The sequence below is a fragment of the Frieseomelitta varia genome, unplaced genomic scaffold, assembly GCF_011392965.1.
Source record: "Frieseomelitta varia isolate USP_RPSP 00005682 unplaced genomic scaffold, Fvar_1.2 scaffold_308, whole genome shotgun sequence".
Taxonomy (NCBI): Eukaryota; Metazoa; Arthropoda; class Insecta; order Hymenoptera; family Apidae; genus Frieseomelitta; species Frieseomelitta varia.
Window position 1 is genome coordinate 245,336 of NW_025110044.1, and position 15,634 is coordinate 260,969.

The following is a 15,634-nucleotide window of genomic DNA, read 5'->3' on the forward strand; positions in this document are numbered from 1 at the left end:
GACAGAAATTTTAGAAATCCTAACATTTCGTCGTCTAACGTTCCAAATTCAATAAAATGGTTCGGTAAAAGAAATCGTACAGCGAATTTTAAGGACTTGTAGAGAGAAAAATCTCGATCTTCGAGACTATAGTGGATTTAATCACGAGAAAAACTTTTCAATGTTCTTACATGCGTTTGAATTTTTACAATTTTCGAGTAACTTTCCCATCTGCTACTCGATGTAAAGTCATCTTGGAGAAAAACAAACTCACGACTGTCAAAGTAAAGATCTGGCGCTTTAAAATGATGCCAAGTGTCATGCGTTGTATGATTTTCTTTTTTACAAAGTTATATCATTTTCAGTTATCAATTAATATTAATTTATTATATTTTATTATGTTTATTCATATCAAATTAATATCGATATATATATAAATATGACATATTGCGCTTTAAAATGATGTCAAGTGGCATTCGTTGTACGATTTTTTCTTTTTTTACAAAGTTACATCATTTTAAATTATCAATTAATATCAGTTGATTATATTTTATTATATTTATTAATATCAACACATATCAGTATGATATATTGCGCTTTAAAATGATGCCAGTGTCATGCATTGTATGATTTTTTTTCTTTTTTTACAAAGTTACATCATTTTAAATTATCATTTAATATCAATTTATTATATTTTATTATACTTATTAACATCAAATTAATATCGATACATATAAATATGATATACTGCGCTTTAAAATAATGCCAAGTGGCATTCGTTTTATGATTTTCTTTTTTACAAAGTTACATCATTTTAAATTATCAATTAATATTAATTTATTATATTTTATGATGTTTATTCATATCAAATTAATATCGATATATATATAAATATGACATATTGCGCTTTAAAATGATGTCAAGTGGCATTCGTTGTACGATTTTTTCTTTTTTTACAAAGTTACATCATTTTAAATTATCATTTAATATCAATTTATTATATTTTATTATACTTATTAATATCAAATTAATATCGATACATATAAATATGATATACTGCGCTTTAAAATAATGCCAAGTGGCATTCGTTTTATGATTTTCTTTTTTACGAAGTTACATCATTTTAAATTATCAATTAATATCAATTTATTGTATTTTTAATATCAAATTAATATCGAGACATATCAATATGATAAATCGTATCAATTTATTGATGAATCTTCAGTTGAAATATTACGGGACGACCCGTTAGAGAGAGGTAACTACGATCGGATTAAAAGATCGGATTTAATCGACCGACCGGTCTATTTTCTTCGATCCTAGTTGAAGTTGTTGGAAGATGGCTTAAAAGGGCGTGCCACTCTATCTGCTTTATTTACGCGCAGCATATTCCTGTCAGCGACGAGATGTTCTCGTTTTCCTCTCTCTCTCTCTCTCTCTTTCTCTTTTCTTTTTGTCGCTTTTTTCCACGACAGGGACGATCCCCGATAACTCGTCAAACGACGAGGAAATGGCAACACGGTGCCTCAAACCACGCAGAAACGGTGGAACGGTAATTGGACAGGCACGCTCTGTTTATGCGGTTTAATTAGGCCCGCGGAACTACTCCGGCGGTTTGTAAAATGAAATCCTGCTTGCCCGCGGATTCCTTCCGTTTCTTTTCTCATTCACTGACATTGAAATAAAAAGTGTACCGTGCACCGCCGTGTTCTGGAGCAACGCCGATAATCACCGCAGCTTTCTACGCTCCTGAAATCGAACTCGATTCGGAAGTCGGTGATCGGATTCAGCTCGATACTCGGTAAATGCCTTCCTTTCAGTTCGATAGCGATGAAATATCGCTACCATCGAGGATCGTCGATCATCTCTCATCGTTGTTCGATTAAATTATTTCGATCGTGGCGAGCTTTGAAGTCTATCATCTAAAATGTACATTCGGCCAGCATAGTCGATTCGTTTGGATTCGTTTTTAAAAATGAAATGCTGTCGGATGATCCCATTTGATTCTCATTCCTCGGATATTCCACGATTTCCTTCTCTTTCATGATTGAGAGGATTGATTCTTGAAAAGTCGAGTTTTAAAAAGGCGAATGTGACTAAGAATCGAGTTAGCAACCACTCGACACACTTGACAACGTTAACTCCTTGGCGATTAAATCTTTTATTAAATAATCCTTTTATTATTGAAATCACGCTGGCTTTCTCTTCTCAGTTTTTTTTTTTTATCATCAGGTCGTAGAGTTCTCGTCCGTTTGCAAGTGGTTCGTTCGCGATTAACGAAGTTTGCATAAAAATTTCTCTATTGGCAGTTGTGCATACAATGTTCTCTGGATGTATACAAAATGTTCTTAAAAATGGTTTCAGACAAGTGTCGCTTTCTTTTAGAAAATTTATTTAGAAAATTTTCTAACAAAAGTTCTAACGTGCTTAGTTGTAATTAGTTGATCAAATGGAAGACCCAATTATAATTTAGAAGCCCAATCGAAATTCAGAAAATTACAACTATGTAAATTACAAATATGTATTTAATTTAATTATAAATTATAATTAAATTAAATACATATTATCATTATAATAACCTACGAATTTATCCATAAATTATAATAAATATAAGGTACAAATTATAATAATCCACTTGATCATCCAATTGTACGTTACAACTCTCGCTACTTCTTAGAACTTCAAGAAAATATCGTGTAAAATTAAATGACACTAAAACGAAAGCATACGTCAAGTTGCACTGCAAGATAACAATTTTCGTATCAAATTGAATTTTCTATCTGTCAAGATGCTCACGTCGTCTTCAGAAACAAAGATTCGCTTTGCAAATACTCTGTTTGGCGAAAAATGGTAGCAGATGTCGCTGCAACCATTTATCAATTTACCAAAACGTGGACGTGACGTTTGCATTTTGATCTCCGCGCATGTTTACATTTGCGTAATTCTAAGTACACGAGACGACGCGTCTTGTATGAAAGTCCGCGAAAAAGGCATGAGAAGTTGACGCGGTCCAGTTCGCCCGTTGTATTCGCCGTGCTAATTTCAAAAGCATCATTTCACTACCCTCGCGGAGGAGGGAAACTCTTAATTAGAGCGGGCGTGTAATTCTTCAAGGAGCTCTGCTTTCCAAGACCGACAGGGAAGATCATTTGCGACAAGACGAACAAAACAGCGTGGTGACAGTTTGAAATACTTTTTATGCGTTCGAGAAATATTGAAATATTTACGATAACTTGAAAGTTTGGATATTTCGAGGTGTGAGAACTCGAGGGAATTTGGAAGTTTCAATATTGAGAAGTTTTTTTATATTATATATAAAATATAAAAATTATTTTTATATTATATTAATATAAATAATATTTATATTATAATAAATATAATTAATTAATATTATATTAAAATAAATATAATTAATATTATAATATTTAATTATTTTTATGTTATATTTTATTTTATATTATAATTTTTCAATATTGAGAAGTTTAAAGGCTGAACAGTTTGGAAGATTGTATAGTTTCGTAGCGAAGATTTCTCTTGGAAGAGTTTCACGCTAAGAATCGTTTTCTCTCTCCCCCCTTCCCTCGTTGTTTTCTGTAAAGACTGTTATTATATTCAATTTGACGAAGTTCATCCAGCATTCGAAACTACAAAACGCGTCGAACGTGCGTTTGTTCGAAAAAGATAAATACCTTCGCAATCGCGATTGGACAATGAAATAAATTCATTTTGGTAGCTCGTATTCACGTTTAGGATAAAAATGTTTAACCCTTCCCGGGACGAATTTTTAATTTCTGTTGTAACAAAGAAATTTAATTTAATTTCGTTTTATTTGTGGTAAATAAAGACAGTAACACATAAGAAAAGTTAAGTTCACATTTCAGAAAATGACTATTTTTGTTTGACGGTTTCGCGAATGGAAGTAGGTTTTTTTTTATAGAACGTAAATTAACTGTCTATACAAGGGCGTTAAATGGAAGTAGGTTTTTTTTTATAGAACGTAAATTAACTGTCTATACAAGGGCGTTAAATAATGTTTAATTATCGATCAAAAAACAACTAAACATTAACGTATTCACAGATACTCAGAAATAGTATTAATTCTATATAGTATTCACCCATTTCACTTCTATTTACGGACCATTGACCACTCTCGACAAGCTTCTCTAATTATCCGACTGATCAATCAGTCAAACTCACCGCAACGCTCAAGATCACAACAATTTCAGATCGTCATCGTTTGCCGTCATTATGCAAAAACTAAATCACGACAAACTGAAAGACGAGAGACACTTGAATCTGCAGTGATCGAGATCACGGTGTTTGAATAACAAACTTTCTATCTGTCAAGCCAGGGAAGGCTTGTTAGAAACATTTCTCACAGCCTTGTAAAATAAAATAAAATTCACTTTGCGACCAGCTCGAAACTTTCTTGTTCGATACGAGTGAGCAAGGCTCGACACTTGACCAAATGCTTTCTCGTCGAAAGACGACCGTATCGAAAAAAAAAAAAAAAAAAATTGGTCGTTTTCCGCGAGGTATCTTCCAGCCTCAAGGCTCGTTTTTGCTAGCAGTAGCAGATTCTCTGGATGGAGAACAAGAGGAGTAGTGGCGCTGCTTCCGGCGGATCCAGACGTATCGCTTTCATCGCGTTTCTACCGGGGCCCTCACCACGCGACTTTATCGGCGCCTTTTACCGGCCACAACGACAATATCTTCCCGCGTAATCCGTCACCCACGTGCCGCGCGAACGTGCATCGTCGACTTATGTACGTACATGTGTAATATCGATTTTATCCTAGTCAACTTCAAAGTTGATAAAAATGGTCAAAGTGACCAATTTATATTTAGTTTTTATTAGATATTTGGTACATGTAAAACAGTATATTTTTAGAGACCTAAATGACTTTTCATGAGAGATTCGTGTACTCTATCCTATCATAAAGTGTTTCTATATTTTTTTCTTTTTTTATTGCAATGTTTCTAATGGAAATCATATGCTTCAATCATAAATGGTAGTTCTTTCAATACAATACTCTCACTTGCAGTTAGATTTGAAAAACCGACAAAATGTGAATTTTGAATTCTTTGGGTTTGACTCGTGAGAAACTCATGCATCGATTTGATTCTAGCGACGCAACGCTTAACGCTGGAACTACCAAAATGGTCAAAGTGACCAATTTATATTTATTTCTACTTAGTTTGTATTATATATTTGGTACATGTAAAACAGTATGTTTTTAGAGACCTAAATGACTTTTCATGAGAGATTCGTGTACTCTATCCTGTCATAAAGTGTTTCTATTTTTTTTTTCCTTTTTTATTGCAATGTTTCTAATGGAAATCATATGCTTCAATCATAAATGGTAGTTCTTTCAATACAATACTCTCACTTGCAGTTAGATTTGAAAAACCGACAAAATGTGAATTTTGAATTCTTTGGGTTTGACTCGTGAGAAACTCATGCATCGATTCGATTCTAGCGACGCAACGCTTAACGCTGGAACTACCAAAATGGTCAAAGTGACCAATTTATATTTATTTCTACTTAGTTTGTATTATATATTTGGTACATGTAAAACAGTATGTTTTTAGAGTCCTAAATGATTTTTCATGAGAGAGTTGTAAACTTCATCCTATCGTTTCTATATTTTTTTCTTTTTTTATTGTAATGTTTCTAATGGAAATCATATGCTTCAATCATAAATGGTTTATCTTTTAATACAATACTCTCACTTGCAGTTAGATTCGAAAGACGGACAAAATGTGAATTTTGAATGTACGTAGAGTTTCTTTGGGTTTGACTCGTGAGAAACTCACTCATCGATTCGGATCTAGCGACGCAACGCTTAAACGCTGGCACTATCAAAATGGTCAAAGCGACCAATTTATATTTAATATTTGTTAGATACTCTGTACATGTAAAATAGTATATTTTTAGAGACCTAAATGATTTTTTCATTAAAGATTTGTGTACTCTATCCTATCATAAAATGTTTCTACTTTTTTATTTTATTTTAATGTTTCTGATGGAAATTTGAGGCTTCAGTCATAAAAAGTCGAGCAGAAAGTCTCTTCGTTTCTTTCTTCGACATATCTTCCTCTCACTTAGATTCAAAAGATGGAACGAAATGTGAATTTCTAGACTATTTTATACTACTTTTCTGGACTTCATTCACAAAGAATTTACACATATACAACGGTCGATATTTCTAAAATATTTCAACACGATCCTCCCGTACGTATAATCTAAGAACTAATCAAGTGAAAGCAAAGAAAAATATCCTACAGAAATGAAGAAAGAATAACGTGCTTTTGAGTGAGTAAAGCAACGGACGAAGCGTTGTCTCGAGAAACGAACCCGGTGCAGGATTAATCGTGCAGAATCGTCGTGGCGGTGTCGGCGTATTACACACGTGGTTGCAGATCACCCAAGCAACGTGGCGGTTCATCACCCACGCATGAGCTTCGTGCACTTACTTACTTACTTACTTACTTACTTACTTAGTTGGTTAGTTAGTTACCGGACGTGCACACGACGCCGACGTGGATGAAATTGTTGGTGGTACGGTGCTGTCGCAATCGTGTTTTCTGGGAAGAGTTCGGGGGAAGTCTGACGACCGATCGACGATCCAATTCAGCGATTAACCGAGCTGCGATTGTTAGCCGGTCGTTGCACCCTTTACCGCGACTTTAATCCGCTTTTTTTTCCATCGAGACCAACGCTTATCAGGAGGAATCGATCTCGTCTTTAAATTCAATTCGTTTCACTCTTCAACAAGTGATTAAATATTCCCAATTACGCGAATCGTAACTATGACTAGGTTTGTGACAAATTGTTATTCCTACGAAATGTACAGTAGTATTCAAAAGTTGCCACCTGAAGTAGTAACTCTGCGTAATATTTATTTGAATGTGAACACTCATTGATCTTTAACCGACTCGTAACTGGCTGAGAAACTTTTGAGCACGTTAATAGTGTTGATTTCTTTTGCAATTACTTGTTATATTAATAGAAACGCTTTGAAACTTCTCTCGCGAAAGAAAAATAGTCAGAAAAATTTTGGAACGCCACTATATATATTATAATAAAATCACAGTATAATAATATATAGTATACAGCATGAATATTCCACGAGATTATTTAAATGTAAATGCTATTGTTCTTTAACCACTTTTAGAAGAACAATTACCCCGTTGAATTCTAAAAAAGAGAAAGTGAAGGGAAAAGTGGAAAAGAAATTCTGCGAAATTGACTATTTTCTAGTTTTCTATTTAATAGTTTTTCTGTTACACTGCGCCAATTTTTCTTTTCTCTCTGCCTGTTTACGAACTAGCGTACTTCGAATTTCTTTTTTCTTCTTCCTCTTTTTTTTTTCGTTCAGGAGAGTTGAACTCACAGCGGTGCTTGTGAAAAAGTTGGCAACAGAGAACGCGGCGAAGTTCTAATTTTCTATGAATTCTACTCGAAAGTGATTCTCAACCGCGTGGCTCAGCGCGAGTCGGTGCTTTCGAGTAGCGAATCGAAGCACCTGAAAACGTATCCGCGCTGTAAGCAATTAAAACTAATTTATCCGTGATGAAACGTGTGCGGTAATTGCACGTTACGTTCCTCGGTATTAATTGAATTTTTTTACTATTTGTAAAAACGCGGTGCACTGTGATCGCGAGCTTTGGAGAAGCCATCGGCGTGAAGAAGAGTTTTGCCACTCGCGAAACTGTATTGGAAATCCACCGGGTGGTTCCATAATTTGAGCGAGCATTCTTTTCGTTATTCAGTTCACACGTGCGGACTAAAAATAATTTTTTTATTTGTTGAAGAATTCTTGCCTTATTGTAGTTTGCTGTAATATATATATAAATACATAAATATATAAATATATTTATAAATACATAAATACATAAATACATAAATATATTATATTATATTATATATAATAAGCTGTATTTTTATATAATAATATATAAAAAGCTGAGGAAAATTAAAGTAGCAAAATTTCATTGATCGTAAAATTCGGCGATCGAAGCGTAAAATTTCCCATCAGAGATATTTATAATGCAATGAAGTTTGTAATACACAAGCTTCTATTTATACAGTTTACGAAAGATCGTTTAAACCTCTAAAAATACACTGTTTCATTGTCTGTTAAATGTATCCAATAAGAATGATAAATTGACCATTTTGGTAATTTAATAAAATTAAAAAGAACGTAAGACTTAATCTCGATGTAAGTAATAAGACGTAATTTCGATGTAGTTACGACATTTGTTTCGAGGAAATGTCCTTTTTCGAAATTCCGCTGTTTTTATGCAGACGGTAGCACAAACATAGAATAAACACGATCTTTTCATCTGATCGAATGCTATGTGCCTTCACATCCGTTCGTGGAATAGGCGACGTTACCAATCGGAACGCGATTTTGCGCGCACGACCACGACGTTAATTAAAATCGGCATAATTTACTGGTCGCGTGGGTGACGCTGTTTCGCGATCGAGTCGAGCAGAATTCAACGCGAAATGCGACTCGCCCGCGAGACTCGCCGTTTGTAAACGCACGTTGCTGCGAATCCGATGATTCGTGTCGTCCCGTGGGTGGCCATCACGTGTACCGTGTGGTAAATTGATCGGCCACGTTGTAGAAACGAATCGCGCCAGGGGGAATCGGAATATTTCGCGAACTTTAGATCGCGAGCAATCACATTTCGTGTCCTCTCGTTGTTATTTTCAGCGACATTCACGAATAGACGAATGTGCTCGCTGAGATGAAGGGATTCCTGTCCCACGAGGTGTCAAGAAAATGAGAGAGATTGTGAATGGTAATTTGTCGGTTCCGAGGAAATTATGGATGCAACAGTCGGAATATAGCCGAGATAGTTGGAAAGGATCGAAGGATAGATGAAATATTTTTATTACAGACGAATGTTGTTTTAATTTAACTTCTTGCGCTGGAATGACGTGACGTCGAGTCGGCATTTGTCCCAAAATTGCAATATTCCCTCAGTTTTAGGTATATTTAAGTATAACCAAATACACAAGAAAAATAAATAATAAATTTGTTACTTGTCAATAATTTCTATTCAATGATATCATACCAACGAGTTGAAAAGAAAAAGAAAGCGACGATTTATTGTATTCGGTTTGGTCGCTCGTTACGGTCCGCAATCAGTTACCAGCGCAAGTCCCCAGAATTGCAATATTTTTTTTCAGTTTTAAATGTATTTAAGTATAACCAAATACACAGGAAAAATAAATAATAAATTTGTTACTTCTCAATAATTTCTATCCAGTAATATCATACCAACGAAAGGAAAGCGACGAATTACTGTATACGGTTTGGTCACTCGTTACGGTCCGCAATCAGTTACCAGCGCAAGTGTAAGTTAAGCAAAGCTGTACAATGTCAGTTTTTGAAAAACACTTATGTTAGTAACAATGGAACGCTCGGTGTCTTTACGATTACTCGCTACGATGCTGATTTCCCGTATCGCTCGCGCCTTATCAATGGCCTTCGAATTGATAAGGAATTTGACTATCAGTCGCAATGACAACTGAAAATTTGTTTTTAAGGAAAAACAAAATATTTCAATACACGTGGTTCTGTTGTGACTAAGCTACTGACATTAAAATCATTTAAACTGATGATTTTTTAGCATAATGTAACACGTAAAATTTATAATTTATAATTTCTAGCTTATTATAGTTTTTAATAAAATTTCTAGTATAATTTATAACTCGCGTATGTTTAGAGAAAGTTATTAACACTAGAACCATGAAAATGGTTAAATGGCTGATCGATTCGTAACTGTTGTTAGAAATTTCATAAATGTGAGGCGATTGAAATAATTTTTCGTAAAATACATGAATAAACGTGAATTCTATTGCATTAGAAAGTTTCCCCGTTTCTTTTACTTTAATGTGTCTGATGGAAATTTTATGCTCTTCTTTTTCAGTCGTCGATAATTCTAGTGTCAAATCTCCTCGAAATCATTTAACCTTTTGAAGTCTTTTAAAATTGTTGGTCGAATATACTAAAAAGAAGAACATAGTCCAGTGACGGCGAATCTTTTTGAGAAGTAGGTCAAATTTTGTTCACTATTTTTTTTTAGTACTAACTCGTGGGTCATTAAGTCAGCGGCGTCACTTGGAAAGTTTACGTTTTCTTTTTGTTTTACAACTTTTACTTTTGCAAGTGAAGAGCAAAAAATAAATGTCGACGTCGAAAAATTGATATAAAAAAGGGGTGACGTCATGCCCAGTCACCCCTGCACTATACATTAGATATATATACTTTATTTCTTAATACTTTTTATTGTCTGTTCTCTCTTTTATTATATAAAAAATTAGCAAAGCTACCCATTCTGAGAATGGGATCTAGTGTGTCTTTTAGTGTTTATTACATCTGTTTAATCGTAAGCGTTATATAAAATTTTTTGGACACAACTCATATAACATTTAAGACTTAAAATACCTATATATGTATACATAACCAAGTCGTAAATCCTCCATAAAACACAATTATGCATTTATTTCTCACTTTTAAGCTCTAACCGAACACTTGTAATTTTCTTAACATTTTTTGAAAAGAGGGGTTCGAAAAATAATTAAAATTCTTTTATATATATATATGATGATAAGTTTATAAAAATCATCATTTAAAAAGCCTGCGTGGGTCAGTGTCTGACCCGAGGGTCATAGGTTCGCCATCATTGAAATGGTACATCCTCTGTTTCATGTTTCTCGTTTATACTTTACATCAAGGTTGTCAACAACACGACAGTTGCGAAATGCAAAACGGCGGATGTTGAATTTCTCAAAAGGAGCAGATCGACGCTGAACATCGCCGATCGGGCGAACGTTGCGCGCGTGTAATTAAAAGATACATACCGATGGAGAAGCAAACGAGAGGAAATTCTTTCGTCGTGGCTCGATTCGATTTAACAAATGCGTTAATGAGGTATATCACAATCCACGTAAAATTAGGGAGCATTTTAACCTTTGTTTGAAGTTTCAAAGTTTTACTTCTTGCTTTTTTTGTTAACCAGCTTGTCAGCTTGTTTGTAGATGAACGATACGAGGAGGATCTCAGAAACGTTAACCATAAATGGGACAAGAGACGGAGTGGGTCTGACGAGTCTGACACACGAATGACTGGCAGCAATGGAAACGAGTCTCGAGTGGCGTTTTAGGGAATGAATGAGTTTCGTGTTTACGAGTTTACGTTGCGGGAACGAACGAGTTTTATAATCCTTAGTAACAGCCTCGAGAGGGACGAGACTGCAGATCGATCTCCACTTGTGCTTTCTTTAATCCCTCGAGCTGGAAACTATCGAATCTAAAATTTCAGTTCGCAGTTCAGATAACAGATGAAGCGTTGGCAATCGCTGGGCACACGGTTGTCATTGCCAGTTCGTTCGATTCAAGGAGTGGACGTAGTAATTCATGAGACTCGGCGTCTCTGCAATGTCCACAGACGCCTCTGTATTTAAATTCAATTCCAATTGATTAGCATTCGTCGACGGCCCCCGGAGGAACGCGAGACGTCTCACGCAGAGACCTCGCGCGATTTTGTTAAAACGGTCGCGTGGGATTCGAACGATCGAACGAGGGAGACGGCAGGATGGAGGAGAGAGTAAATGGGAGAGAGTGGAAATAAAATGAAATCTTCATGCATATGTGCCGGTGATTATAAAAGTCATATATTTCTCGTTTATGAGATATTTAAGGGGGCAGTGTGACGGGCCTAAAAGTTACGTACACTTTGATACTACATATATAAAATATATAAAAATTTAATTTTTTTTTTTAATAAGGGTAAGAGTATAATAAAATACAAATAATATATATATATATAATATTCTATATATATATTATATATAATTATAAATAAAATTTATATATACATAAAATATATAAAAATTTAATTTTTTTTTAAATAAGGGTAAGAGTATAATAAAATACAAATAATATATATATATATATATATATGATATTATATATATATTATATATAATTATAAATAAAATATATATATATAAAATTTAATTTTTTTTAAATAAGGGTAAGAGTATAATAAAATACAAATAATATATATATATAATTATATGCAAAATAATATTAATTATGCTAAATTGAATCCAAGTCGCCTAATATTCGATTCACCAAAAGTAATATTCGAATCACATGATTTACACTTTATAATACTGCTTAAAGTTGTAAACAGTGATGCAAATTCAATTATTCTGTGTCTGTGCTGATTTATTATTATACCCGGAAATAAGTCATTTTAAAGGCTAGGACCTTTTGTATCTCATCTCTAAGACTTCAAACTACTATTTAAGACAAAAAAAGAAAAAAAAAAAGAAGAAGAAGAAAAATCGATTTGTTGAAAATTTCACACTTGGCACGTTGCTCTTTGAAATTTCAATGTATGTGTACGTGTTTATGCAAAAGATTAATTGATTTGAGAACGAATAAAAGAATCGTGCATAATCAAAATCTTCTATCGTCAAGTTACTGCTAGTTTGAGTATATATGTACGGATTGATCAAATGAAAATCCAGATAATGTTCGACGAACAAATCCACGTGCGTCCTTCGACGTCGTTCTATTAATTCGCTGTTATTATTTTCATTCGATGTAACGCAATCCGTTGTAAACAGATAAAGACTCGACCGCGTGTCCAGGCAACGTTAGTTTTTCCTTTCCTCAATCCTTTTCTTTTCCTTTTTTTTTTTTTTTTCTTTTTCTACATTTGCATGGAAACTTGATTTGTCGACGCAACTGCGGACGAATCACGTGATATTTGGTGAATCGCGTGAAAACGATCGTGTTGCATTGATACTTTGTTTCAACAAGATATTGTGTTTCTTATTCTAATCAAATATTAGTTGATCTTTCGCCTGTACTTAATAAATAAATTCAGGTGTCTACGATGTAGCTGGTTTAAATTAAAAATATCCGAATGTGTCAACAGATAAAACGGTGTCGAAGACTGTGCATTTTCATGACTCGTAATTCAGTTTTCTGCAACTTGCGAGACCGGACCGGGATTATTAAATATTATCGTGTATTATTATATTACTTTATCGGAGTTTGTTAAAAAAAAAGAAGTCGGTATGAAGATCAAGTTTTTGAAATCCGCGTTTTTTAATTCGCTCGTGGAATATTTCGTGGTGGAAACGTGTTAAAAAAAGAAGAAAAGGAAAGAAATCTCGATCGAGCGTTAATTTATTTATTTATTCATTTCTCACGGGTAAAGAAATACCTGTTAGTACAAAAAGTGATACAATTATAAAAATTTTAAATGTAATGACGTATGAGACTGACTGAAAAATTACAAAGAGATAAGTAATGTGCATTATTAGCGTTAATAAATATACGATTATAGAAGTCATAGAAGTCATAATATGTTCAATGTGAAAGAATTCAGAGTGACTTGGTGGAACATTAAGTCAATGATATTCAGAACATTGAATATCCAATTGACAAAGACCAAGTCAGCTACTTTCCTGCGATGTTCAAGTGTATTCAAATTTAATTTGGTTAGAACGTACTCGTAATTATGAGAATATCTTGGCACAGAATCACCACTATGATAAGCTGCCAAACGTAGACATTTGTATTACGGTCTTTCAAGAGCGTCAATGTAGGTATTGTAGTAGGGTGACCAGATTAGCGAGCCGTATTCCAAGATTGGTCTAACCAATGTGCAGTAAAGTAATCTTAGTGTGTTCGTATCATTGAAAAGTCTAACTGTTCTTCGAATAAGACCTAAAGATCTAAAGGCACGCGATATGACATTTTTGAATTGTTCAGGGAATGACAAATCATGTGAGAAAAGAATTCCTAAATCACGAATCGAGTCGGGATTATCAAGGACGGTGCCTCCAAGAGAATAATTAAAAATCTTCAAATCAGTTTTACGACTAAACCCGATAACTTTGCATTTGTTAAAATTAAGTAATAATTTATTAGATTTGCACGATACTTCTAATCTCGTGAGGTCGTTCTGAAGAAATGTCAGATGTGAGACCGAGAGAACGTTTCCCCTTATATTGTACTTTCCACAGAAGCATTCTATTATCTAATTATTACCAAGAATTTAAAATTTTTCTTCCTGCAGCAAAATACTTCCTGAGAGTCATATTCGTAATTGCGTAACTTTCCCATTTTCACGAGGGATTACAGTGCAACAGAAACAACAGAGGAAAATTGGTGACATCACCTGATGGAGATGTGTTGAAGGTCAACTGGATGATTAAAATCTGTCTCGAACTGAAATAATAATCGAACGGATGAAAGATCTTCAAATCAATTTTAAGAATTAGCCTCAATTGTTGAAACGATCCTCGAGGAAGGTTGCTCAGTTGCTCGCGAGGAACGCGAGCGCGTTAAGACGCGTGATAAGACAAGAGAGGGTTTTTGAATTTTCAGGCTGGCGTAATCGAGAGACGTGCCGCATCGCACGGCGTCGCTGGGACATTTCTTCAGTAACCGACTGGGAAAACCGGCGAGGAATCCACGACTGTTCGCGGGCGAGAGGAGCGCGCTCATCGACCGGGTGAAACGGGGAGGAAAATTTGAAATCCAGCCTGGTGGCGAGGACGAGTGGAAGTGGGGCCGGTGCGGGCCGCCGGGACGCTTCTCGCTCCTTTCCGCCTCAGGATGTCGTACGCCAATCGATTCCCGTCTTCGCAGCACACCCGATACCGCAGCAGCTGGGGACCCTCGTCGGTGACTGTGTTCAATCGTGCCGACGTGCCGAGGCCCTCGCCGGAAGAGGAAGAGTACGCCGAGTTCTATCACGAGCGTCTCCACTCGGCACAGAGCAGACAGTTGCTGCCGTTGCAGGAAGACCTCGCCGATTGGATCAATAAAACGTTGAGTGAGTAGCTGGAGTTTGTCTGATTTTATATCGCGAGCGAAACCGTGGTGGGAGGAGGAGGGGGGGGAGATAAAACGTGGGGGTGTGGAAATTTTCAGGGCGCGTTGTTCGTTGAGGGCGTGTTGTACGCTCCGTGGATGTACCATGTTGACTCGAAATTGATAATTGTGACTCGTTGGGTGTTCAAAATTGACAATTGTGACTATTTTTTTATATCAGTTTTGTCCAATTGAGATACGATACGGTCCTTGTTGAAACTTCTTTACCTAATGACGAAGATTCACTTCGCTGCGGAGTAAATAACTATTTGTTATTCGTAGTAATAGTATTGTTAACTAGTTATATTTAAAGTATAGACTTAATGTGTGACTGTATTCTTAACTACTTATAGTATATACTAGTAATATATTTGTAGTATATTACTTATAGTATTTATACTATACTATATAGCATACTTATGGTAGACTATAACTATTATATGGTATGCTTATAATATACTCTAAGTACTATATAGTATACTTATGGTATACTATAAGTACTGTATAGTATGCTTATAGTATACTATAAGTACTATATAGTACACTTATGGTATACTATAAGTACTATATAGTATGCTTATGGTATATTACTTAACTACTTATAGTATACTATGTAGTATACTATAAGTACTATATAGTATACTTATATAGTAGTAATATACTTATAATGTATTACTTTTAGTAGTAATATACTTATAGTGTATTACTTTTAGTAGTAATATATTTATAGTATAC

At 34.8% G+C, this 15,634-nt stretch overlaps 1 protein-coding gene across 2 annotated transcripts in view; it reads left to right on the top strand.

Annotated features, from left to right (window-relative positions):
* The window catches only part of LOC122529785 (growth arrest-specific protein 2-like), a 43,554-nt gene that overhangs the window by 4,637 nt on the left and 23,283 nt on the right, over positions 1-15,634 (top strand). For both annotated transcript variants that reach the window (XM_043656226.1, XM_043656225.1), the window contains exon 2: positions 14,411-14,861. In XM_043656226.1, coding sequence (XP_043512161.1) covers positions 14,642-14,861 — 220 coding nt within the window. In that variant the 5' untranslated portion in view covers positions 14,411-14,641. The remainder of the gene's footprint in view (positions 1-14,410; positions 14,862-15,634) is intronic.